The following is a 26326-nucleotide window of genomic DNA, read 5'->3' as shown; positions in this document are numbered from 1 at the left end:
TCAGTGATCCCTGAAGCTTTTATTGCATTTCTTTGTGTTTGTCTTGGGAGCAAATGGCAATATGACATGGCATTCTTAAGAAATGAGTAGATGTGCTGTGCATTCTTTCATGATTTGATGAAGTGGTGAATGCTACATATTATTACCTAATATTTTTGAAGGTTTAAGCTAAATAAAAAACCTGCCAGTTTTTAATTCCATGAAACACATAAGTCAGGAAATTTTATGTACTTGGTTCCTCTGTTTCTTCTATTGCAACGGATACTTTTAAAATATGTGCTTTTTTTTTCCTGTTTTTTAATGAGCCATCAGTAGCTCTTTATAATAAAGCTTTATGGTACATAAACATAGAAGTTCCTGCAGTTGTGTTTTATGCTTGCATTAACTTTTTTCTGTTGCCGATCTGTTGCACTGTGCTTCTGTTTCCCTTTCTTTCTTGGTTTGGTAACCACAAAGCAGTTTCTGACTTTTATCTTGGTGGGCCGCTTATATCCCTTCATTTTGGGGAAGACAGAAGCACAACATCTGTGTCTGAAATGCCAAGCCAGTTGCAAACAATAGTTGCTCTGGAATTCCCTGGTAAATTTTGTATTCCTTTAAGTCAGGCAACCTGCTTTTAACTCTGCTCATCCAGTTTTTATTTGTGTTTGAATGCTTAATGAGCCTGTTGGAGTGGGAATGTGTCTACTTTTAAATTGATGTATCTGTTATTGGGAAGACTCAACTGTTCACTTTCCTGCAGAACTCTCTCCCTATAGAGTCAGGAGAAGAGGTTCCTCAGAGCTGTGGTATACAGAAGTTAGTGTCATCAATGGTTTTAATGCCATGTGTTAATAGGCAAAGCCCCAGGACGTTTGTAGTTCAGATATGAAATCTTCTTGTTTGGTAATATAGCAGAATCTGCCCTCTGAGGTGTGAGTCTTCAGAAAATGAAAGCATGTCTCCTGAGCCTCCAACCACAACTACTACATTTGGCCGAAGTCCAGCCTTGAACAATTCCCCACTATTTCAGTTTCTTTCTTCAGTAAGAGCAAGGAATGCTATGAACAGAATCCAACTCTTGCATCTACAGGGAGGAGTCTGTGTTACCAGCAGGCGTTTGTACTAAGAGTTTATTCTGTGTTTCAACCCAGCCCTTTGTTGAGTCATCAGAAAGGTTTCAAATCTTTTTTGGACTCCATCAGGCGCATACTGCCCGAGATTCTGATCATGGAAACTATTGGACCTGCATACTTCAGTGTCTTTCAATCCTTCCTCATCTCCAAGGAATTGCCTGCATTTCTGGAACCAGCTTCCATAGCTTTGCAATCCAGTTGCCTGTGATCTCAGTGTTTTGTAGGGTGGATGTTCTTAGAAATAATAAACATTTAAAGGGACTGACTAGAAAGCTGATACTGGAACACAGGAAAAAATAGGTGGTGATCTGTCCTTCTGCTTAATGTCAATACTCCTTGTTAAAGTACAAAGTGTTTGTGATCTTGACTGCATCACAGACTGCGTGTGTAAGCCTGGATGAATACCTTTTCAGCTCATGTGCCTGTAAAATCATCATTAAACTTGTATTTTATCAGTACACAGAAATTTTTCAGGAAGAAAATACTTTGTCTAACAAGTACAGTTGGAATACTGTCAGATCAAACCACTGTAATGAACTCTTGGCTTTTCATTTCCCTTATTTTATGTATTGTTTGTTTTCAGAATTAATTCATGTCCTAATAACTGCTCAGAACATGGGAAGTGCACAACCAGTGTGTCTGTTCCAAGCCGGGTATACTGTGAGTGTGACAAGTATTGGAAAGGAGAAGCCTGTGATATTCCATATTGTAAAGCCAACTGTGGCAGTCCAGATCATGGCTACTGTGATTTGACAGGCGAGAAGCTGTGTGTTTGCAATGACAGCTGGCAAGGTAAGGTTTTGTTATTTGGAATCAAGTTAATATTTACAAAAGGACTGCTTTTAACGCATCCTATCTATAATGCCTATCTATATTAGCATCTTTAAAGAATAAACATAAAGGAACAAATAATGTCTGGAGGAAATTTTCACACGGACCAAGGTGTGTGTACTTTAATGCCATAAAAGGCTCATAGCTTTGATGTTTTCTGTCTGAAGATAATGTGGAAATACCTGACCTAAAGTTCCTTGTGGTGGGCATTCTTCTTTTTGCCTCATTAATTTGAAATATTAATAGCAGTAATTACTCAAGAGTTGTGGGCACTTCTGAAGGCCAAGTTCCTCCATAGCCTAGTTTCTTATTCTATTAATTTCTTTAATGCCTAGATAGATTTGATTTTCTTCCCTCTCCTTCCTGAATTTCGCATCATCACATCATATTTTTAGTGTTTCCTGAAGTAAGTATGCGCTGCCTTCATTGTGCATATTGTAAATCCTCTCAATGAAAAATGAAGGTAAGCTGTTTTGTTGAGATGGTGCAAGAAAGTCTGTGTGGATGCATACTGTAGAGTAGTAACAGGTGTACTGTAAGCATGTGCTGTATTTTTACTCTCAGGACCATAAATAATTTTCTTACTAAAGAGCAATTATTTCAGATCCTAAATGTGTAATTCACTTTCAATAACTATGCTACGTGTTTGTCAATTTTTTCTTTTTATCCTTTACCAATCCTATTGGAAGTCTCAATTGGATTAGCTTGCTGTGGATTGAATTTGGCATTATTCTCTTGCAAGAAATGTATAAGTACCTCCAGATTACTTAGCTGATGTGCCCTCTTCACATTACTTCCTGCCTCTGCTTTGGTTTAATTGCTGTTTCTTTTTGCATGTCAAAGGAAATGACTTTTTTACTCCTATTAGCTGTCACACCTATTAGACCAACGACACCATGAGATTTAATACATTCCTCTTCTTCATTAATGAAGTTATTCATTAAAAGGCAGTCAGTGCACCCGCAGAAAGGAGCTGGGTTAGCAATATGGTCATTGAATGGAAACAGTGCAGACTTGTTGCTGAGTCCTTTAGACCCTTCCATGGTTGTAGCACACAAAAAGAGATCCTGAAAGCTTAATCACTGTAAGGAAGCTGTGAATAAAACTTGAAGCAAGAATATCACCCTTTTATTTGTGCACTGGGGCCTTGCAGTTTCAGATCCCTGTGTATAAAATCACAAATCTTTGGAAATGCTGTTTTGGCTGAACCTTCAGTTAACATTTGAAGCTTTGAGCACAAAATGAAATTAAAAGTCTAACTTTCACTGTTAGTGCCTTCCTTTCATCTACCATTTCTGTGCATAATAGCTTCCTGTTCTTTTCTGCAGTGAGTAGGATTAGAGCTTTGTTTTTGCTCAGATTTTTCACTGAACCTACATAGATTTTGATTAATTTTTAAACTTTGTGTTAGCTGAGCTGGCTTGGATATGTAAATGTTTTTTCTTATTAAATACTAAACAGTACTAAACTTTCCTGAACCTCTCTTGCTTCTCTGTTCTAGTCATCTATTTATCTATTTGCATCTATATACTTTAATGTTCCTAAGCTGACAGTATCTTCTATGTAGGTTATTTGCAATGCTGGAACCAGAAATGGTTTTACTTATCTTACTGCTCTTGATGTCTGCTAAGTTTTTTGTGTGTTTGGGAATTCAAACCAAGTGGCTGAAGTAGGGTCTTGATTTCTCTGTTTTTGAGGAGAATTCTAGGGTTTGGGTTTTTCTAGGTATATTTAATCCCTGTATTAAACAAAAATAAAATCGTTGAACTGCATTAAGATGTACAGTAAATAAAATCCATGGTTCAGAACATAAACTATTTCTTTTTTCAGCACGTGGGGTTTCTTTCCTTTACAATGGTGACATCTTGTGGATGTTGGGGAAGGAGCATCTTTGAAAACAAAAATTCCATTTTAAAAGTATTCTGAGAAAAGAGAACACCGTTCTTTGGGAAAGAATAATTTTTTTTGAGTAAAAATTAGGATCACCTCATTGTTAGATACATTTTGTGGAAGAAGGATCTTGTAGATACTTGCAGTTAACTTTTAGTTGTACAAATACACAGTAAAGCCGTAATAGAAACTTCTAGACATGGAAATAAAGTAATATAAGAAGTTTATTTTTTAACAAAAAGTATATTTAAAAAAGTATACTTGTTATATGTACTTTTTGTTAAGAGTATTTTAATAATGCTAATAATGTTCAATAATGTTAAACATTTCTGAAATATTTGATCTCAGAAGTACATACAGAAAAAAAACAGATGAATATTCAGGTAACATAATGAAGGCTGAAGCTTATCTTGAGGAGTGATTCCCTTTGAGTACTAGATCATATTTCACTGTCCCATTACTGCTTAAGCTTTCTGGATATTCTAAAGCAGAATGTGTTGATGCTGCTGGTACAGGCTGTGGGTGTAACTCAGGAAAAAAACCCAAAGCACGTTACCTATTTGCTCCCTTTTTCTTTGTTAGGCACCGATAACAAAGAAATGTGGATTTGGCTGAGACAAAAGTGGTGGTTCTTGCACTATTTGACTTGTTAAAGAAGTTGAAAAGGATAGTTTATAGAAAGATGTTACCTTCTGCTGAACATGTGTTTACAGCCAGCAAATTCCGTCCCTGCCTATGGCAGGTGGTGTTAGGACTAGATGATGTTTAAGGTCCTTTCCAACCCAAACCATTCTATGATTCTGTCAAATTTCTCTTTGATATCAGGATCGCTGTGTCTTGGATTGTCTCAGGCTGAGACAAAGTGAGCAGAGGAGCTTTCCAAACCATTAATTTCTGTAATGGTTAAAAAATTCAGGATGACGGTGAGGGTTGTAAACACTTCCACATTTTTAAGAGGGTTAAGTGGCCATGATGAAAATATCACTGAATACTATGAATATGTTTCACACTTTTTAAGATTAATACCACAGGTCATCTAGATATAGATATTCTTTGATTTCTTTTAAGGAGCTTGATTCAATACACTGCACAGGAAATAACTATCCTGCCACATATTAAATAGGTTGAAACTATTTTACAAAGGGTACCTTCAAAGTAAATCTGGTTCTCCTCGTGTGCTGTTTTTTTGTATGGCATCGTGAGGTAGTTTGAAAACAGGAACTGCATTCCTTTTAGATGAAACTACACCAGATGAGCTCCAAGGTTGCCCATAATGCATACCAGCTACAAACAGGCATTCAGTCCTAGGAACTGGATCTAGCTCAAAGTTATAACATCAATAAAAATGCTGGAATGCATATGGTTAGTTTTTTCTCCCTGCAGATCTGCTCCTACCAGATAGATGGAGCAGAAGACCAGATTCTGAAATTGAACTAAGTAACTTTGAAATAAGTCTATTAGAAATTGAGGCAGCTTGAATTTTATAACATCTCTCTAAGGAAAAACGAGCCTTTATGTAAGGAGAAAAGTAAACAATGGAAGTATAAAAGGGATGTTATGACTACTGCTGTATTTTGCCTGGCTCATTGCATGGTGTTTATTCTAACAGCATTTTGAATATGGCCAGTAGTGCTATGTCAGTGTGTGTCTATACTTGACTTAGGTATCCTGAAAAGGCAAACCTTTTTCCTCAATGCTTGGATTTAGCAAAGCTGTGCTTGTGTGGTGGTGGTTTATTGAAACGAGTGAAGGAGGATTGACACATGAACTGAGGCAGCAGCAGTTGAAATGGAGAACTGGAAAGAGCTTGTGCCAAATGCTGTGATGTCTGAAATCTGGGATTTGAGGCTTCTGTACCTGGGTGTTCTTGAACAGAAAGCACACAAGTACATATTTTCAGAGAAGAGGATATATGATACAACACTTGCTTTGGACAAACCTGGTTTTGGAAGGGAAAGAAAAATAGAAGCAGGTGTCTTCACTCTTCTCCCCTGTGATAATGCTGTCTTTGTCTAGATCTTACTTTTCAGGTTTTCTTCTGGCGGACTATCAATTCAGTCAGAAGAAACTGCAGTTTTACAGTCTGGGAGGTGTCTTGTGCATTATATGTCAATTAATACAATATGTGTACGTAAAAGCACAAGCCCAAGGAATCCTTTCCTTTCCCAGCTTTAAGTTAAAATCCATTTTATGTGCTCCTATTTGTAAATATCATTATGAGTGTCATAGAAAGGAGAGTTGTCGAAGGAGGTTTTGCGTTTACAGAAGGAATCCTAGGAAGGAATTGGCTTAACATGGATGGTTGTTTCATACGTACTGAAAACTTATTCATCAGTTTTACGTTCAGATTGAATGTAATAATTTGTCAAGCATCCTTGGAGGACTTTGTGCAATTTATAAACAAAATATAGCACCATTAAAAATCTGTTGTCTAAAATTCGAAGAAAATTAAATATCCTTATTGCAAAAGAAAGAATATCACAGTTAAATTAAGAGCCAGCTTCAATTTTAAATACCTTTGTGGTCTCATCTGATGATTATTGAAAGGAAGCTTAATAGAATTTATTGGATTCATTTCAGTAAATGGTTGGCTGTATTGAAGTGGTTCATAATGGTCTGGATGTGCAATTAGGCTGAGATTTAGGGAGTCCCCTGCAATTTGTAAGCATTAGTGAAAACCTTAATGAATTTAAAATAAATATTTATTTAAAATGGATGCATGTAAATATAGCAGTTTAGAGCGTGCAAGCACTTGATTAAACTAATGAGCAAATGAAATACTATGTCCTGAATGTGGGAAGCTGATAGATAGTACTGATCTCCCTGACAAGGGAAGATGCTAAGTTTAGTTTATTACATGTAGCGCCTTTATTTCAGAATAGGAAGAAAGTGATTCAGGCAGCCCAAAACTTCATGGCTTTCTTTCAGCAGTGTGTAAGTTTCTAGACCATAACTTGAGGAAAGAAATAATGAAGCACATTGTTGTGATTGAATAGTGAAACAGTTGAAATGTGGATTTGTCAATGTAGTTCATGCTAAAATAATTTGTAGGAGAAATTACAAGAAAACCCAATATATTCATCTGAAACCAGCATTTGGTAATAGGAAATCATTGAAACTGAAGAAATTAGGAATACAGAAGGGACCAGTAAGAGGGGCATAGCTTCTTAATTGTGAAATAAGAGTGGGTTTGCTGCACATCTGTCTTGGAATGCAAAGGTATCAGTGCTATTTAAAGACTGAACTTGGGACTGATCTCGTTACATAATTTCTATAATTACTCATAAAACTGCTAATGAAATCCGGTAAGACAAAGATGGGAGTTACTTTAAATACAAAGGAGGAGCAGAGTATCCTTCAAGACAGAGTTAATGCATGGGATGTAATTACTTCATTGTAAACTGTAAATTCATACATTTAGGGATCAAGAGTATTAAGAATTTGTTTTATAATCTTGGATTGAAGTGTAGAAGGTGGCTAGGAAAGCTTCCAGTAAAGACTGTCATGGGATCAGGCCTTATTCTTCTTTACCAATGTACCTGATCCTGAGTTTGAGACCTGAAGACAAACAGTTAAAGGGCAGTGTTGAATAGAGGCAGAAATGGCAGGCAGTGCAGCCCTTTTGGCTTGCCTACTGAGACTGACCCTGCAGATACTCTTCCTGGCTGAGGAAGGAAAGGGGACTCAATAATAGCAACCAGATGGCATGTCAGCTTGTGAGCGTTAGGATTTCTGCTTAATTCATGGAGAAAGCTGAGACCTGCCACAGCCTTCTGTAATGCTGGAGACCTATCTGGGATTTCTTTGGCTACCAATAAGTCTATTTTGGAGCAAGACTATTTGTAGGAGGTGGGAAATAATTACATCCTCTATGGATGTTGTGCAGTGGCAGTGTAGGGATGCATGAATACACCTAGTACTAGAGCCATTCTTGAACAGCATTTATTTTTGCATTTACATAGCAGCCATTTATTTTTATGTAGTTAATATCTCACCAGTTTCCTGTAAGATAAGGAATTCCAATGGAATTTTTATTGTAAATATATTCAGATATATTCTCTTAGAAATATTTTTCATAATCTCAAATTCAGTGTTATATGAAGATTTTATTGGGTATTTGAAGCAGTAATATTGGGTTTGTATTTGTGGTGGTTGAAAATTATGTTAAAGCAATGATTCTCAACTCAAATGATCAGATATCAAAGAATAGATAACAACAAATGCTTTATTTAAATGCTTTGATTAGATTGTATGGAAAAGAGGACTGTGACATTTACATTCAACACATCAATGCTTCAGTTTTTTTCATGTGATCCCAAAGGAGAAGATTAGGGTCGAAGACAGTAGATGATATTTTCTCATTAGGTGGAAACTGATCTTACAATTTGAACTACTGGAACAGATTGTTACTTTGGCAGTTCATGAAACTCCTCAATAAATAGAAATTAGATTCTTTCTCTTGTGTTGTGTGGGTAATCGCTTTTTTTAAACCTATAGAATTTTCTTCTTCCTTTGAGGATAATGTAATTGACTTCCAATTCAGATTTATAAAGTTGTTTGCTGTTTTTAAAGCTTCCCTCTCCCCTACCCCGGTGGATTGAGTGACACATTAGGAAGATAAGAAAGAAATCCAATTTTAAGTAAGTGGAGAAAAATCGTATTTGCATAGAAAATAATAAAACATATTTTTCATTATCTTTGCTCTGCAGCTGTAGTGCTCTTTGTTGCACAAAAGGCACGTATTTGGTGAATGTGATGTTCCTGAAGAGAAAATGTATTTGTGCTGAAATAAAAGTGATATTTCATGCTATATAAGTAGGAAAAATCTGTAAATGGTATTTTAAGTTCTACGTTCACCTTGCATTTCTAAGGCAATAGCCTTACAAAAGTGATGTTTAAATAGTGTTTCATTAGCGACAGTATTATTCTATTGCTTTTTTCAACTATATATTCCATTTTTTCACTGATTTATACATACTGTGATAACTCCATGTCCTGGGTTCAGCAGTAGCAGTCACACTCCATGAATGTTTTACTCTTTCACTGAAGAGGTAGTGCTGACCACACAGTCTTGGCACATTTAGGCATGCATGGGCAAGGTGAAAGATAAGGGAACATAGATAAGGGAACACATCCAGATTAAAAGCTATCCTGGCTAGAAATAAAGCAAGTTTCAACTTGGATGTATTCTCTTATCTGGTTCATGGTGAAGCCATGTGAAAACTGTTGCCAGTAACGATGATAGCTGAAAAGAGGAAGCAGTGAGGGGGAGGTCAGGGATGCCTCTTCTGTGGCAGTGTTAACAGGTGTTACTTTAGCGCATGTGTGCATCATGCACAGGGTATTGATGTGTTCTTGAAAAAACCTGATGCTTTCAAGCTCCTGAGTTCAGGTGAGGCTCCTTAGAACACATCCTTCTTCCATGCCAGAACAAGACCTGGGTACATGGTGCATGTCTTCTCTATCTTACCTTTCCTGTTGTTCAGCATAGACCAGCAATGAAGTACTGAGGCTGTAAGTTACCTGCAACACTCTTTCAATCACTGATTTGGTTAACAGTATTGTTAAGAATTCGCACTGTTAACTTTTTATACAAAGTTTCTGATTGTCCTCACTCTGATACGTTCACTGTCATCTGAATGTATTTTGTATTTGCTATGTGAGTTCTTCCGGTTCCCTTTCTCCAAACACGGAGTATCTCGGGTATCAATTGGCGTGAGGTTATTTGTGTGTCTTATTCACTATTTGCCACTAGGGGACACTGCTGACCACTACATGCAAGGATGGTCGCTGTAATAAGAGTCTTCAATGTATTTTCATTTTCTGACTCGAGGCACCGTTTTCGAAGTTCTAATGCCTTTCCTGATCAAAGAGTACTTAATCAGTTGTTTATTTTTAAGTACTTCTGGGTTCAAATTGTTTCCTCCCGTGATTCACCGAATCAGAATCTTGCTGAGGTTACAATTCTGTTACAGTGTCTATTATTAATGCTTAAGAATAATATACTGAATTGTTCATACTCTCCTTAGACCTCATTCAAATACTGTTAATCTTTTCTGGGTAGAAGGTATAATGAATGATGGGAATTGAGTGTCTCCATTATTTAATGAACGGAAGGTAATTTGGATGCAAGTGGACGTCATTCTTCTGTAGAATACTAGGAGAAGTTGACAACTGGTTAGGCACAGATTGGATGCGTGGTTGTTGTGTGTAAGAAGTAATAGTAATAAGTTGCCTCAAAATAGTAATACATATTGGAAAAATGTAAGTGCCCCTTTCTTCCCCTCCACCCTGCCCACTCCACCACCCCCAAGATAATATGCTTTACAGTTACGAACTTGATGTAAATTAGTTTAGTTAGAAACTTTAGCAGCAGCTCTCTTCTAAATGCCTGTCCAGTCTGTCTTTGACTCAGTGTCAACCTTTGCATCCAGGACATCCTTACTCAGGAGAGCATTCTTGCCAAGGAGATCTGATACTTTTTGCAGAAGTTACTCCTCTCGTTTATTAAGAACATGGCTTCTTTCAAGCTGCCTTTGATAAATCTCAGCTGTTACATTCAGGGAGTCTGTACACTCTTCATATCTATCCAATATCACTTATTTTATAGACATTTATAATTCATTTCCAGGTGCTCTTTTCTTTTGCAAATGGAAAAGTCTTAGCCGGCTTGGTGGTTCCAATTACAGAAGCTATTCAATTCCTTTGAACATCCCTATTACTTTCTTGTAAACAGTCTTCAATTCTATCTTCTTTTTGATTAGGGCATGCAATTTTTTAAGTATGTTCAAAACAGTGATTTATATAGGGAAGTAACAGTGTTCCCTATTCCTAATGTGGTTTGGGTTTTTTACCATTGCTGACTGTTGATGTGATATTTTCATGAGTTTTCCCCAAATGAGACTTTGCTACTGTCTAGTGATGGTTAGTTTAGCGACTCTCTTCACTCAGTCTAAAACATAGCTTTTATCTATGTTTCATGTGCAGTTTTGTAGCTCAGTTACCTGATGAGGCAAGAACTTGTTCTGTGGCTCTTCAAGGGCTGATCTTATTTGTTCTGCTCTCCGGTAATTGCCTTTATCAGCAAACTTTCTTCACTGCTCATCCTCTTTCAGGATCATTAATGTCTGTGTTGAATATCTTGGGGAGTAGAAATCCTTGTGCCACTCCACAGGTGACCTCCCTCCCTTTAAGAAGTGGCCATTTACTCTGTCTACTATTCATAACTATATTTTCTAGTCAGTTATTTAGCCATGTAAAGGCCTTCATTATTTCGCTACAAAAATCAGGTTTCCTGATTTTAGGAAGGGAATTCTTTTAAAATCCAGTGAAAACTCCCTGTCGGTGTATCAATTGGATCAGCCCATCTTGATTTATTCAAAGAATTTTAAGTAGGTTTGGAGGACAGGGTGCTGTGTTTAATTTTTACTTTTATTTTTTAAGCATGTTATCACTGAGCTCCCAAAGGAGGTTATGCTCACACTGACTTCAACAGCTTAGGTATTCAGGGACGTCCTGCAGGTTGAGGGATGTTAGGCGGGCTGAGAGGGACATACCATTATGTTTTAGTATCGGCATCAAATTACAGAAATAATTTAGCTGTCGTACAACATCTGTATGCAATCACTGATGACAAGAATTTCAGTTCCATAATTGATACTGTTTAAAGTGGAACACATTGATTGGTGTCCTAAAAGTTCAGTGTTCCTTCTCTAGAAATAAAGCCAGTTAATGATACACAGATACTGACAAGAGACAAAGAGTGCACAAGCCGTCTTTTTTGTTTGTTTGTTTCAGCAATGTTCTGAGTATATTCAGGTTTTACATAAGATTTTCAAGTTCTTCCAACATCTAGAGCATAAACTAATGATGAAGAGATCACATTTTAGTTATTACAAAGGAAATGAACACTAAATATTTCTGCTGTTCATGATTTTAATAGTCCTATAAGCTAAAAATTGTGCATTTTGCTGACTTTTTCTTATAATAGAAAAAAATGTTTAAATTTCAAAATAATAGCTGTGGATTTGCTATCTTTGTAGAATGATTTATGCAATTTTACAAAATTTGAATATTCAGATCTTTTTCTAAAGCACTTTACAGTCTGTACTCTTGAAAAGCAGCGCAGAACAATATTGGCAAAGGACATTTTTTTCTTCCTAAAATTTAACAGAGTATAATCTATATTGTATAATTTCCTGTAACGTTATTTGCTTTGATATAAGATATACTGTATTTGAATTAACCACAGTAAGTTTTTCCCCAGAGGTAACATGCAGTGTATATTGTGTAGTACATTTTTGACCTGTAGAGCATCTAAAAATATGATGCATTATGCTTTTCTTTTAATCTGTGACTCATACAATATGTGTTCAGAGAAGAATGCAGAAATGGATCATTATTATTTGAGCTAATCCAATGCTTTCAATTTGACTGACATTCCCTGTTGTCAATTTATTTCACTGAGCATCTGTTAAACATAAAAGTGTATACTGTATTTTATCAGAATGAGCAATCCTGACATCTGTAATTAAGCCTCCCTGTTTCTGCTTTAGTGGCTCTAACATCCCTGTCTAACAGATTGTACAAATTGCACATTTGTTTACAAAACAGGTCCAGATTGTTCTTTGAACGTCCCTTCTACAGAGTCTTACTGGATTCTACCAAATGTAAAACCATTCAGCCCTTCTGTGGGCCGGGCTTCCCATAAGGCAGTCCTGCACGGGAAATTTATGTGGGTGATTGGTGGCTACACTTTTAACTACAGTTCATTCCAAATGGTGTTGAAGTAAGTGATTTATCCTTTGTCGTATCGTTTTCTGATGCAGCTTAGGGAAAACAGATCTTACCTGGGAGGTAGTCTCTACACTGCAATTTTATGGAAAGGTTTAAGTTTTTTAGGTTATTAATGGTCTTATTTTCTGCTTGTCATTTTCTTATGATTATCAGAGGCAAAAATACAGGTACCATCAATCTGTATGCGTAATTTCCTCAGTTTTGTGAAAACACTTGCTATACTTTGCTGCAAAACATAAAAATGTGATTTAAACAGAGAAAGAAATCCATGTGCTGATATTTTCACACAGTACATATAGAATATTAACTACATTATTGGAGATAATTTATTAATATAGGAGACTTGCATTTAATGCATGAATACCTTGGGTAGCAGAAATCTACCCTGTCAGTAGAGGTAACCCTCTACTGGCCATTAGTGCCATGCCAGCATGGGTAAGCAGGTCGTCCATGTTTCACTTGCTAATGACAGCTTGGATGTATGTGCACTTGATCGTGTATTGAAAACAATGTTGAAGCAGCTGTAAATATTATCTAGTTGATTTGCGTGGTAACTTGTATATATAGAGAGGTCCTAAATGTGGCAAATGCAAACGATGACATGTTTATTTCTGCTTTTTTAGTCTACGTTATATTTTCTTTCACACATTTAGAATTATCCAAAACAAATCCCATCATCACCTTTGTTTTTCTTTTCTACCTCTATTAATTATTTTTTACCTCTCTTTCATCTTGTGATGTGTTAATGCATTAATGGATTAATAGTTAATTAAAAAAATTAATGGAAATTAAAATCAACCATGTAGCAGAGAGAGTGTTCAACAATAACTCTTCAAAGTAGTGCAGAAGATTGTGACATAAGCAGTTGAGTGGGGTGGGTTTTTTATGTGGCTGATAATGGTGATCTTGGCAACCGAGATTCGTAACTACCCGGTTAAGTTTGGTGATTTTTTTTTTTACATCCCTGTAATTGATGGGAAAGAGCTGCTCTTGTTTTGCTTGATGAACATTTGTACACTATTGTAACATTTCAGAATGATCATGTTACTGTTGCAGACGAATAGCCATGTCAGATAATCAGTGACTGGTCAAGCTTGCCAAACAGATGTCAGTTTGAACATATAAACCTCTCTATTTCTCTGCAGGTAGAAAATGTTTACTTTTCTGTTTCTCTTTTAGCTACAATCTGGAAAGCAGTATATGGAATGTCGTACCTGTATCCAAAGGGCCACTTCAGAGATATGGACACACTCTTGCTTTATATCAGGTTTGGACTCTTCAACATCCTATTTAATGAATTCCTTTGTGTGTCCTGTTAGTGATCTTAAAATGATTCATCATGAACATAGGTTATTTTCGAAGATAATTTAATTTCTAGTCCCTAAACATTTTGTATTAGTGTCTTATTCAGTACTTAGATGTATTGCGCAATTTTTGGAAAGAAGATTGTGCGATAGATCTAAGTCATTTACTAGCTGACCATAAATCCTCAGAGCTAAACCTCCCGATAAAAGGGGACTAATATAATTGGAGTTGCACTAAGGGAAGGAGAGCTGGGAACCGTGGCAGTGGTGTTGCTGACTGGGCACCATCCCCAGGGACTAAGCCCAGCAGGCAGAGCCAGGGGTCTGTAGCAGGCTCTTTTGACAGCCCCAGACATGGCAAGAAAAGACCCAGGGCTGGGGACTATTCAGGGAGATCAGGGGCACAAGGAGACATAGCCTGAGGCAAGACTGGAGAGAAGGCTACAACACACACCTGAGGGCTCCACCCAGGAGACAAGATACTTACGGCATGGGTCCGGCTCAATCCAGGAGGAAGGGTCACAAGCAGTCAGGGACTGAGGGTCCTCTTGGTGAGGCTGGCCAGGGTCACTAAGGCCTGTTAATGCCTTAAGGGCCATGTCAGTAGGAAATAAATTCTTATTCATGTGCTTTAATTATAGAACAGAGCAATATTAAAATACAAGTTGTTGTTCTATAGTATCATCTTATTGTAAGTTCAAATAAATAAGAACTACTGATGGTTTTGCTTCTACTGATACCATGTAGTCTTCACATGGCTTTCTTGAAAGCACTTTTAGAGGTTTATTTCACTATATTTAAAAAAAAAAAAAAGATTCGTAGTGATAGAATATAAAGAAAAAAAAAGGTCTTTACTTAAAAAAGAAAACTGCTTTTGTCTATTGGTTACTTTTTGGCTAGTATTAGTTATGTAAGTGCAAAAGTGAATGCAGTGCTTAATTTAGCCTTGTGCAGATGATGTCAGGCTTGTTAAGTGACAGAGAAGTACAGAATTTGTATCACATCTTTAGTTGTTTTTGTAAGATACACCCATCAGGGAAGAACATAAAAGATTGTCTCAAGTCTGACCACAGTGTTCATCTGGCCTGGTAACATGTTTTGAACAACGGGTAACAGCAAACACCAAGAGAAGAATATAAGAAAAAATGACTAGAACATTTTGAAGCTTCCTCGGAATAGTGTAGTCTGCATCTGAGATTTCCTCATATAGGATATTATCTTTGTGGAAAGATTATGAATCCATGTGTGTGGTGTTTTTTATTTTTTTGAACCATCTATTTATTTTAGCATTGATGCTACCCTGTGCTGAAAGAGTTCTGGTGTGTTTTGTGAAGGAATGCCCCTTTTTGGGAGAGTGGTACTAGCTGTTTTAATTTTGATAATTACTATTTCTTATTTTCCATTTACTTCCTCAGTACCACCCACAAGTTTCTGTGAGTCCATCATATCCTTTCTGTATCATTTCTTTTTCATGCTGAAAATTCCTTGTGTTTTCAATAATCCTCTAGAAGGAAGCTATTTCATACCTTATATAACATTGCATTATCACCTCTACCTCTTCTGGTTCTGTAATATCCCTTCTGAAATACAGATAATCAGTCTTTAGTATACTGGTTCCTCAGAGGTCTAATTTTTTTCTGTTAATTCTTAACTGTATTTTAGCTTTTTTGAAAATCTGTTGTTGGCTTTGAACAGGTATTTTCACAGAACTGTAGGTTATAGCATCAAGACCTCATTCTAGTCAACTAAAACCCCACCGTTTTATGGTCAGAGTTAAAATTTGAGTGATGCGTGTGCGTAAGAACATATACTTATCTATGTGAACACTTATTTACACTTTTATTCATCTTCATATTGCACACTCAGTGTTATGAGATTGTTCTGCAATTAATTCTTTGCTTTTGACCACTGTCTCAGCTATTTTGAGTAGCATAGTATTGTCAAAACCCACTAATTTTTCCATTAATTCCTGTGCCAGATGGCTTGTCAGTATGTTGAACAAACAAATCCCAGATGTAGATCTCTGTGGGACACCATTAATGACCTCTATGCATTTAAGTGACTGTTTTCCCCCCAAACCTTTATTTATTGAATTATTTAGCCTTGTGTTATCTGCCTTGCGCTTTTCCCAGAGTCTCTTAACATTTTTCATGCCTTAAAGAAGCTATCAAGCATCTTTTGGGAATTCCAGGTAACTTTCTCAACCAGACCTTTGATTCCTTCAAGAAAATCCAATGATTTGCAAGATAAAACTTCCCATTTCAAAAGCTGTTAGACTTTTCCTCTGTGGGCCTGTCTTATCCATTTGTTCCCTGAATTTGGTCCTTTATGCCTGTTGCTTTGCACTCTTCTGGTACTAACACATTTTTAAGGAGGGATTTGCAAACTACAGAGAAGGATCATCTTTTTTTGTTCTTGAATTCCTTCAGAACTGATCCTGGTGACTTGGTGCTGATTGTTCTGTCAGCTTTGTGTTTTTTACTATAAGCTCCTGTTATGAATTTCTGCTGTGGAAATATCTCTGAAGTCTACCATGAAGAAGTCTCACTGGGAAATTAACTTCATTTTATTGCTACCAACCGATCTTCCCAGAATACTCCTTGTGTCTGTTTGTGTCTCTTGGCACCACAAAGTATCTAGTTAGCTGTGTTTCTAATTCCTTTGAAGAATTATGTATTAGTACTTATTATATATAGTATTTCTTTATATATAAATTCTGCAGGCAGCTCATTAAACTGTTTCATGTCTTGACTTTTTATTTCTCAGTGGTTTAATCTGCTGGAAATTTTTAACCTTTATCTTGAAGTATACTTTTTCTTCTAGCAGTCTTCATTATCCTCCTGCTAAGTCAAGCTCTTTATTTATTTATTTACTTATTTGTAGTGGAAAGGATTTGTAAACAGAAAACATTCATATGATCTGAGCAGATGTCCTTAAATTGTCTTAATATTGTCAATAAGGATTTTATCCTTTTTACTTGTTCCTTTTGGTTTCTTTTTATGGTCAGTCTTCCTTTCATATAGTCCTCCTTTATTATTATTCTTCCAGAGATGTTGAAACTGTCTATGGCATGGTTAATATAATAGAGGCGTTTTTCAGCAGTAATATGAACAAGATTCTGTGCATGCCCCAGCATCAATTCAGAAATTGCTTTTCAGGTTGTCAGTTCCCTGACTCATTACTAATGTATTATCTGTTCTTTGAAAGGTCAGATCTTTCTGACCGCTATCTTTGCTTGTTATGGTACTTGTAGAATGTGGACCTTTTAGTTGAGAAACGTTCAAGTAATGTATCATTTATCAGTCCAGAATATAGGCTTAAAATATCATTTAACCTTTTTATTTGACACTGCTAATATTTTCTTGAGATATTCCAGACTAAACTGTAACCATTTTGAGCTACTTTTACCAATTTTGACAGTAACCATTTTGAGCTACTTTAAATACAATAGACCTGTCTTAAACCAGAGATCCTTTTGGATATCGGTGAGGAAATGGCACTCTCGTTAATATTAATGAATGCTGCAAGCAAGTGTGTAATGAAGAAGCTGTTGCTGTTAAAAACACATATTAATTAATAATTAGATTTCACTAATAATGGACACAGAACTATTCATGTCATGTAATTCATATGTTGCTTGTACTTACGTTAAATATCAGAATTACATGGGCCAAAATGTCATGTAAACATTTTTGAGAGAAAAAGGTACATCCTTTTGCAGTTAAGTTATGTTAAGATAAACTTTTGATATTTTTCCTTTCAGGTGTTCAGTCTCTAGAAACAAACAGAAAAATAATATAGTGTGAAGAGTAGTAGAACATAACACCTAGAGATGGCAGCTTTGAGCTGTGTATTCAGCTGTGTACTAGTCATTGTGTAACGTTTCCTTTATAGTTGGGAGAAAAAAATAGCCACAGAGAGGAAATTAGATTAAGTTTTTGACTTGAGCTCCTGAGATTTCAAAGCCTAGTGCTAGACTGGATTGAGAGCGCAGAGCTGGTATTGCCTGATTGTGGTGCAAGGTAAATTGAAACTATAAGATTGACTCTGTAGAGAATGAAATAAGTTACTGTGCCCATTTCCCTCAGAAAGCTTCTTTAGTTAAAATAAAAGTACTGTACCACTTTATTCTGAAGAAAAAATATCAGATGACTCCCACTGATGTATGGTTATGACAAGTGACTAAGGCTTTTTATGCATTTATAGGTGAGAAGAGTATAAAAGTGTTCTTGCTTTTAGATCAACTGAACTATTGAATCACATTACCTTCAGTCTTCAGAATGGCTATTGGAAAGATGCTGCCTATCTCTGATATCAGTTGGTTCTCATCAAAGATTGTGTATAGTTCCTGGCATCTTGATACTCAAAAATGTCCACATACTTTAAAATAATTCGTATAAGAAATAGGATTATAAAGAGACTGGAGGAAATGGCTTGTGAGGTTTTTAAAGTAAGTACATACAGCTTTGCTAAATAGTGACTAGGTTGGGAGTTTGACAGTAAATTGGAAAATACTAGATTCCTGGAATAAATTAGAAAGAAAGTTGCATACAAGGTGTATATGGTTGCTGCTGGAAGCTTACTTGGTAGTGAACTTGTGGTTGCATCACAGCATTCAACCTCATAATTAAACTACTGCTAGTGTTCCCAAGAGTTTGGAAGGGTGGCGGGCCATTGAGATTTGTTTCCTTTGAGTCTGGCAATAGGAATGAAGCAAACATGCAGGCCGATGTACTAGTAAATGTAAAGATGTTTTCCAGTAATATGGGCTGTTTTATACATAGTCAAACTTAATTTGGCTCATTTGAGTTTAATGAATGTTATTTCCAATTTTAAAGCTTTATTAAAAAGAATGATTGTTTTGATTTCTTTTCCAAATTAATTGGTATTAGTGTTGAGTTTGTATATCTCTTCTGGTATTTTTTCATCAGTCTGATCTAATGGGAGCTTAATTGGATCATGTGGAGATGTTGATTATTCAGTTTTTTTTCTTTTGTGATAGCACATAGTATGTCTTGGGAAAAAGGAAGAAGAGGTATTGCAGAGTCCTAAACCAGGTGGCAAATGCTGAATGCAGAAAACAGGCTTGTATTGAATGAGTTATTGCTAGGTGACTTGAGTCTTCTTTATCATTTGGGAAAAAATAATCCAGAAATTTCTTAGAGATTTGACTGTTAGAAATCTCAGGTAAGCAGAGAACAAAAGTTCTCAAGAATTTGAGTCCCGTTAGGTTACATAAAATTAATTTATATATTAATGCATGGGTACAGTCTAGGGGAGACAAAAAGATGGATGATTCTGTTTCAAGAAAATTGAGAATTGACTGTTCTTCATGTACTTTAGGAGTAGTATTTCTTTGGCCAAGTTTTCAGGAACAGATTAGATTTAAATAAGAACTAAAGCAGTAAACTTGTTTCTGAGGAAGAAACTTTTCTACTGTGTAGCCATAACTCAGTTGAGAAATACAAAATCAAAATTGCGTAGTTATTTTAACATGATTAATTTACTTCCAATTCATTAGAAATGGATTATAAATTACCCTCTTACTGCATTTTCATTTTTTTTTTTTTGGTAACTACCAGATAAGATTCTTTTGGAATGCAGGCAAGATTTGCATAACAGTGTGACATTGCTGGATACAGTCAGAGCAGCTGATAAATGTTGTTCTTTTAGGAAATAAGAAAAATTGCAAAGTCTAAAGAATAAAATTATGATAAGTTTTAGAAAAATCTTGAATTACTGTGCTTATATGAAATATTAAATCAGTATTAACACTGAGATATGATGTAGGGAACAGAGCATGTCCAAGGTCAAAGGAACTATATAAGTGATAAAGGTAGTGTAAGCTTATAATGGGATTTGTATTTTTCTTTTAAAATCTTTAGGCTGCTTAAGACCATTTGCGCTTGTACCCTTCCTACAGTCTCTTCCTGATTAGGCTTTCCAGATAAATGTCCACCTTTATGTGCCTAGGATGCTGAGTTTTGTCCTATATAACTATGCATGTGCCGTTTTGTTTTCATTCTGTATTTATTCTACCGACTTTGGTCGATGAGCCTTTCTTTCTCTGTGTTCAGCTGATCATCACTAACTTTTAAAGTGTTTTTCAGCAGCACTAGGAGCTGCTTCATCTCCGAAATAGCCCTTAGCGAAGCTTAGTTAAATCTGGTTTTGCGGTTGATAAAACAGTTGTCATGACCTTCTCGTCTTATTCTGTGAATAGTTTTGTGTACAGGATCTGCTGTGTCATTTATAAAGATTGCTTCTCACAGGAGTGTTCTTTTATCTGAACTTTGAATCATTTAAAACAGAACTGTGAGGAGGATTTTTTTTTTACTGTCAGCTGTCTTAAGTAATCTTTCCAAAGTTCATGCAGCTCTTTAGGTCGCCTTTTTTTTCTGTGTAGTGTCTTCCTCAATGTCAAATCTTTTTTCTTCGGATACTGTTTTACAGCACCTGCAGCTCCCTAATTAGCTCCTCTTTCTGCTCTAGTCTGTCTGCATTTCAAAATAAAGAAATAAATATTTAATCTGCTGTGTTAGAGATGCCGATTCGCCTTTTGAGATCTTTGTGGCAGTGTAATGAATGAGCCATATAGGCTCCTTTTAAGGAGGATGCTTGTTCAAACCATGCCTTTGAATCAGTGCACAGCCTCCTTACAACTTTTGTGGGTCTTCACTATGCTGTTTAAAATGTTGTTTTGCCTCATGGGAAAAACATGGGCTCACATACATGTAGCATAATCCTATCATAAGCTTGTACTGAAGGATGTGAACATCTTTTGGTCATACACCGCCATCCAAACTTATCTGTAACACAGAGTATCAGTGCACAGAAGTGGTATAAATTCCGAATCACGAAATGTTTACCTGCCTCAAATGAAAATAAAACAGTTGAAACTTGTAGAAATTTCAAGTGTTCTCTTGAAAACAGGTCAGACAGTTTGGTCAGATACTTACTGACTAATCTCTGAGTAATGAGGGAGTTTTTCATTCGGTCCTGGACTCGTAGTTTACCATCAAGCACAGGTATTATTTATAGCATTATAACCCTCACAAGCCTTTGTTTTGCTGGACTGAATAGGTTGTCATTCTACTAATATTTGACATGCCTGCTTTTGAGTTCATCTTCCTTGATGTGTATGATAATAGCGTGCAGTTTACATTTCTATTTAGATCCCATCAGCTCCTTGTACAAGTCTGAAATTTCTGCATGGTTGATCCAGACTGCTTACGTTATGTCTTACTATATTTTCTAGTCTCATTTTCTGAGGCTCAGTATTCCATGCCAAGCAAAACTTTGCCAAATGTTCTAAGCTTGAACCTTCCTTTTTTATTTAGCCAGGTATGACTGAATTTGGGGTAGAATATTGCACTGTTGTATGCAGAAGACAACTGCAAACAGTACAAACACCATGCAGATGGGATGCAGCGTGCATGTGGTTCTAGTATGTCCTAGCAAAAACTAACTCTTCTCAGAACCAGAGGTACTTTTTTTCCATCCAGGACAAACTGTCCTTGAGGCAGTCTGTGAAACTAACAAGCTGGAATTTGTTTTGTGACTTTGGATGCCTTGGTTTGCAACTCTAGATGAAGTCTGAGATTTAGTAGGATTTGCTTTCAGTCAATATTTAAGCAAATCCTTCATGACTTATCAAACCAGATGGCATTGCTGTTTGAGGTATGTGGTTCATGAAGACTAGAAAATCTGTTTTGCATCCCTTTAAAAGAACTCAAAGTACTTCCCTATGGGATTTGATTTTAGCGAATGTGCCCAAGAGGATGCTATATAAACATTGTCCCTTTTCTTTGGGCTCTGATGACTGTGAATTTTCTCAGGACTTAAGTTACTTTGCTATTAGGAGAGAATGTGCTCTCTTCTGCATGTGCTGAATGAAATCCCCATAGACTGTGTGTGTGGAAAATCACATTTTAGTTCTGTGAACTGTTCCTTAAGAAAACAATATAATATCCTTTCTGTTTAGTGTGGGTTTTTTTCCCCCTTTTTTAATAGAATGCTGCAGGATGGATTAGAAGAGCCATGTAATTAAAGTTTTTCTGCTTGAAGTAATCTGGTTGAGATTCATTTTGGTGTCATTTTCATGGCTAGGTTTATTTTTCAGAGAAATAGTCTCCTTATCGTCATCGTTGGTTTAGTTTAAATATCGTTGCCTGGGATTACTGTCTGATATTGAGCTAGTCAGTGTAAGATTAAGCGTTAAGATCAAAATCGGATAGTTCAGTTATGAAATACTGCGCAGCACAGAAATATGTAGTTCAGATGTTATCTTTCTGTAATCCATTATTTGCTTTCTCTTCTCTCCCTTCCAATTTTTACAGGAAGAAATCTACATGTATGGAGGCAAAATTGAAGCAAATAATGGCAATGTTACTGATGAGCTGTGGATTTTCAACATACACAGTCAAACGTGGAGTGCCAGAACTCCTGCAGTACTTGTACATGGCCAACAGTATGCAGTGGAAGGTCATTCAGCACACATAGTAGAGCTCGACAGCAGAGATGTGGTTATGATTATAATTTTTGGATATTCTGCCATATATGGTTACACAAGCATTGTGCAAGAATACTACATCAGTAAGTGACTTTCAAATAATTTTATCACATACTGATTGAAAAATTCCTGATACTTTTTTCCTATGTGAAGAACATTCCTGTTCGGCATTAAATTTGTATTTTGCAGATTCTAACCTCATTTTTTTTTCTTTCTAATTATGTAGGTTAGGTTTCATGTCAAGCAGTAGCATTTCATACATGTTTGAGTATACTAGCTTTGGCTCTGTATTGCTGTGTACATGGCTGATATATTACGTGTGCACGGCCATGATGCTCTTTAACAGGCAAAGGTTGAAACCACAAATTCAACGTTGTTATTGTTGTGATACAACTTACCTTTTTTTACCACAGACTTACAGCTTTTACTACAGAGCAGATAGATTAAAAAAAAGTAAGTAGGGCAAAAATCAGAAATGTCAGAGCAGAATATGATGTACAGTGCTTACTTAAATTACTTGATTATTTTGAAGGTTAACATTGCTGTAAAATTTTCATTCTGGCTTTTTGAAATGTCATAACTTCATTGTATGTCGGGTTCTCTCTAAAGTCTGTATATGTTGCTTCTAGAGGAAATAAGAGAAAATGAACACTAATTTTTGTTGATTACCTCCCAGAGCTGTCTGGGATTCCCCTTACAAACTGTAATTTTTTTCCTATTTTTCAATACTAGAATTAAACAAAGATATTTTTTTCTAACACATAATACATCTAAGATATTATTTTCATAGAATAAACATGAAAATTGATACCTTCTGATACTTTTTAAGATATGTTTATATGCCTCCTAATTAAAATTGTAACATTTTCTTACTTTTTATGATTCCTTGTTTTCTGTAGAATGGATCTGAGTCACTCGGTTATTTAGGCCATCCACAATATGCGTAATATGAAATATCAAAGAAGTATATGTCAAAGCATAAGAAATTTTTAACTGTTTCATTTAACTTTTTTGGCCTGTATGTATGTGTATATAAACACTGTTTAAGCAGATTTGTAGGCAGGGGAAATCCCTTCAAAACTCAGTGGGTTCTTACGCTTCCTGGCATTAGCTCTGATGGTACTGTTGAAATTTTAGAACTATGTTGAAAAAAGGATAAAAGAGAATGGGAATAAGAGCAGCAGCACCATGATACGCTTTATCTACAAAATTTGATTGAACTGCATTGAACCACTATAAATCTATGGTCTTAGAACGATGTTTCACAACAATATTATAAGATTTTTTTGACTATTAAAAGTTTTTAAAAAAATCTTCATTTCTCAAAGTTTTTTTAACCTGTCAGAGAATTATTTTTTTTTTAAAACAAAGATATGTTGTTCTGTTTTTCTGCATGCTCATGCACTGTAATGTCTATTGACTTAACTTTGAATTAATTATTGGCTTCCTAATGTGCTGCTTATGTAGTCTGGAGTAGAAGTACCAGTATTATTGTCATCTGTTATGAAAAGGGGTACATGATTCACTTTGTAGTATAACAATTTCTTTCTGGCAGATTTTATTGCAGGCCTTATTATTGAAATATATATAACTTTTTCTTACTTTAATCTTTTTAAATGTTAAAACCATGTTTGTGGAGGATTAATAAAACAGAATATAACTAAGCATATTTAAAAGAAACAAAACAACTTTCCCCTTCTTCTACCCCCCCAAACCTTTCATACCATGGCAATGAGCTTTGAGTAGGAGAAAGCACTTTTTTCTCTGGCAATTATTATGGGTTATGAATTATTTTATTGTTTTTATGCCTCCCTTCTGAGGAGATAATTTCATCACATGCTAGTGAGAAATTTAGTTTGATAGAGGAAATATGTTTCACTTGTATCAAATATAAAGTAAACTTGTAAAAATAGAGGGTGTTACTGTTGAGAACCATCGATTTCAGTGAGGCTGCTGATGTGATAAAGAATTATTGGTGCATGCAATGCTTTGCAGAACATGGCCTATAATGCTGTAACAACCATTTCTGCTGTGGCTGATTCCCATGTTTCATTTTACCTCACTGCATCTCCTTCCTTCCCCTCCCCTGTAAGTTAAATGAATTTTGTGGCGAGTTTTCCTGAATTTCCATCTGTAACATTTATCTACAGTTTTGCACCTGTGGGATCATTTTTGACCTTAAAATTCCAGATGGTGGTTTGAACTAAGAATGACTAGTTTTTCTGGGGAATGTCAGCAGCTCAGAATCCAAACTTAAAAGACATAGGAAGTGATAGAAGCATTTCTGTGAACCCACCTGAATAGGAAAGAAATTTTTTTCTAAAAGGGCATGATGGAAAGAAAGATTAAAGTCCAATTTTATTCTCTTTGTGCTTATTCTTAAAACATAGATTGCCTTAACATTTCACAGAATCATGGAATCAGCAAGGTTGCAAAAGACCTTTAAGATCATCAAGTCCAACCATTTCAAATTGTACTGCTTTGTTCTTTTAAAATGTTACCAGCCATGACTTCTAGTCCTAATGAAGGCTATTTTTCAAGCATTTACCAGGTGCCTGTAGAAAGAAAGAGGTGTAGAAAGAGGCGACTTATCCTTCTGTTCGTATGAATTGAAATGTCTAGTGATCCAGTCCTCTTAATGAGCTTTAAACCTGATGCATGGTACTAAAGCTTTCTTTGTGACCCTGATTTCCATGGGGTCTAGGTCAACAAACTTATAAAGGGGTTTTAATTATTTGTGAGCTCCTTAGCTTTTCATATAGCTATGTAGTTCTTATCAACAAAATACGTGAATCAAATGTGTGCAGGGCCTGAAAATTTCTTTGATGGAACCTACTTCCTGCACTGATCAGACAATGCCAAAGTCAAATTCTGGAAAATTAGGCATGGTTTGCAGGCAGGTTTTCACCATACAAAAGCACAGGAGTTCATTTCCACTCCAAAGGTGTGGTGATCGTTGCAGGAACAAAAGAGCTTCCTGTCGTCCTTTCTTGCTCTACCCAGACTTACGATTTTTGAGGAACCGGTAAATCCTGGTATGGGAATTATGTGAATGATTTTACTAACTTGAGCCATAAAGCTTTTCTGGGTTACTCCCCAAAGAAATTTATGTTCCTTTAGGTTAGCAATACCTCATAAACCTTCTAAGAATCTCAATGTGAGTCTGAAGGTGAATATAATACTGATGCTTTGTTTTAGGTGAGGTTTATGAATCTCCTTATATATTAAGGAACTTCTGAATAAGCCCCCTGTGATATTTTTTTTTTCTTTTAAGAAGAGTGGTTTGGTTTAGCCACGTATAATTTTGTTTTCTCGGCTGAATTTTATTATGACTTTAGAAGTAGGTTATAGGTTGCTTTTGATTAAAAATGTTTCTTTGAAATAGTGCTTAAAGAAACGGCCCTATGATGCAACATGTGTTTCCCCTTGATTGTGAGTTACCATAAGCTTCATGGTTGCTCAAATAATTAAGTTTGTCACTGCAGTGAAATGAAGGTGCCACACTTAGGTGCTTGTTGGATATGGAGTGTATAGGTTACGTACAAGGAAGAAGTTCTTTACTCTGATGGCGGTGAGGCACTGGAATGGGTTACCCAAAGAAGTGGTGAATGCTCCATCCCTGGTGGTGTTCAAGGCCAGGTTGGACAGAGCCTTGGGTGGCATGGTCTAGTGTAAGGTGTCCCTGCCTGTGGCAGATGGGTTGGAACTAAGGAGGACGTTCTTTCCTGTTAGGGTGGTGAGGCACTGGAATAGGTTGCCCAGGGAGGTTGTGAATGTTCCATCCCTGGCAGTGTTCAAGACTAGGTTGGACAGAGCCTTGGGTGATATGGTTTAGTGTGAGGTGTCCCTGCCCATGGCAGGGGAGTTGGAACTGGATG

General features: G+C 36.2%; 1 protein-coding gene across 2 annotated transcripts in view; it reads left to right on the top strand.

Annotated features, from left to right (window-relative positions):
• The window catches only part of ATRNL1 (attractin like 1), a 516200-nt gene that overhangs the window by 46455 nt on the left and 443419 nt on the right, over window positions 1-26326 (top strand). For both annotated transcript variants that reach the window (XM_062635366.1, XM_062635365.1), the window contains exons 5-8: window positions 1699-1907; window positions 12450-12624; window positions 13812-13899; window positions 22276-22531. In XM_062635366.1, the coding sequence (XP_062491350.1) occupies window positions 1699-1907; window positions 12450-12624; window positions 13812-13899; window positions 22276-22531 (728 nt within the window). The remainder of the gene's footprint in view (window positions 1-1698; window positions 1908-12449; window positions 12625-13811; window positions 13900-22275; window positions 22532-26326) is intronic.

The sequence above is a fragment of the Pezoporus occidentalis genome, unplaced genomic scaffold, assembly GCF_034315485.1.
Source record: "Pezoporus occidentalis ecotype Australia unplaced genomic scaffold, CSIRO_AGI_Poc_V1 ctg45, whole genome shotgun sequence".
Taxonomy (NCBI): domain Eukaryota; kingdom Metazoa; phylum Chordata; class Aves; order Psittaciformes; family Psittacidae; genus Pezoporus; species Pezoporus occidentalis.
The sequence above is the reverse complement of the archived record's forward strand: the minus strand, read 5'-3'. Positions and strand labels throughout refer to the sequence as shown.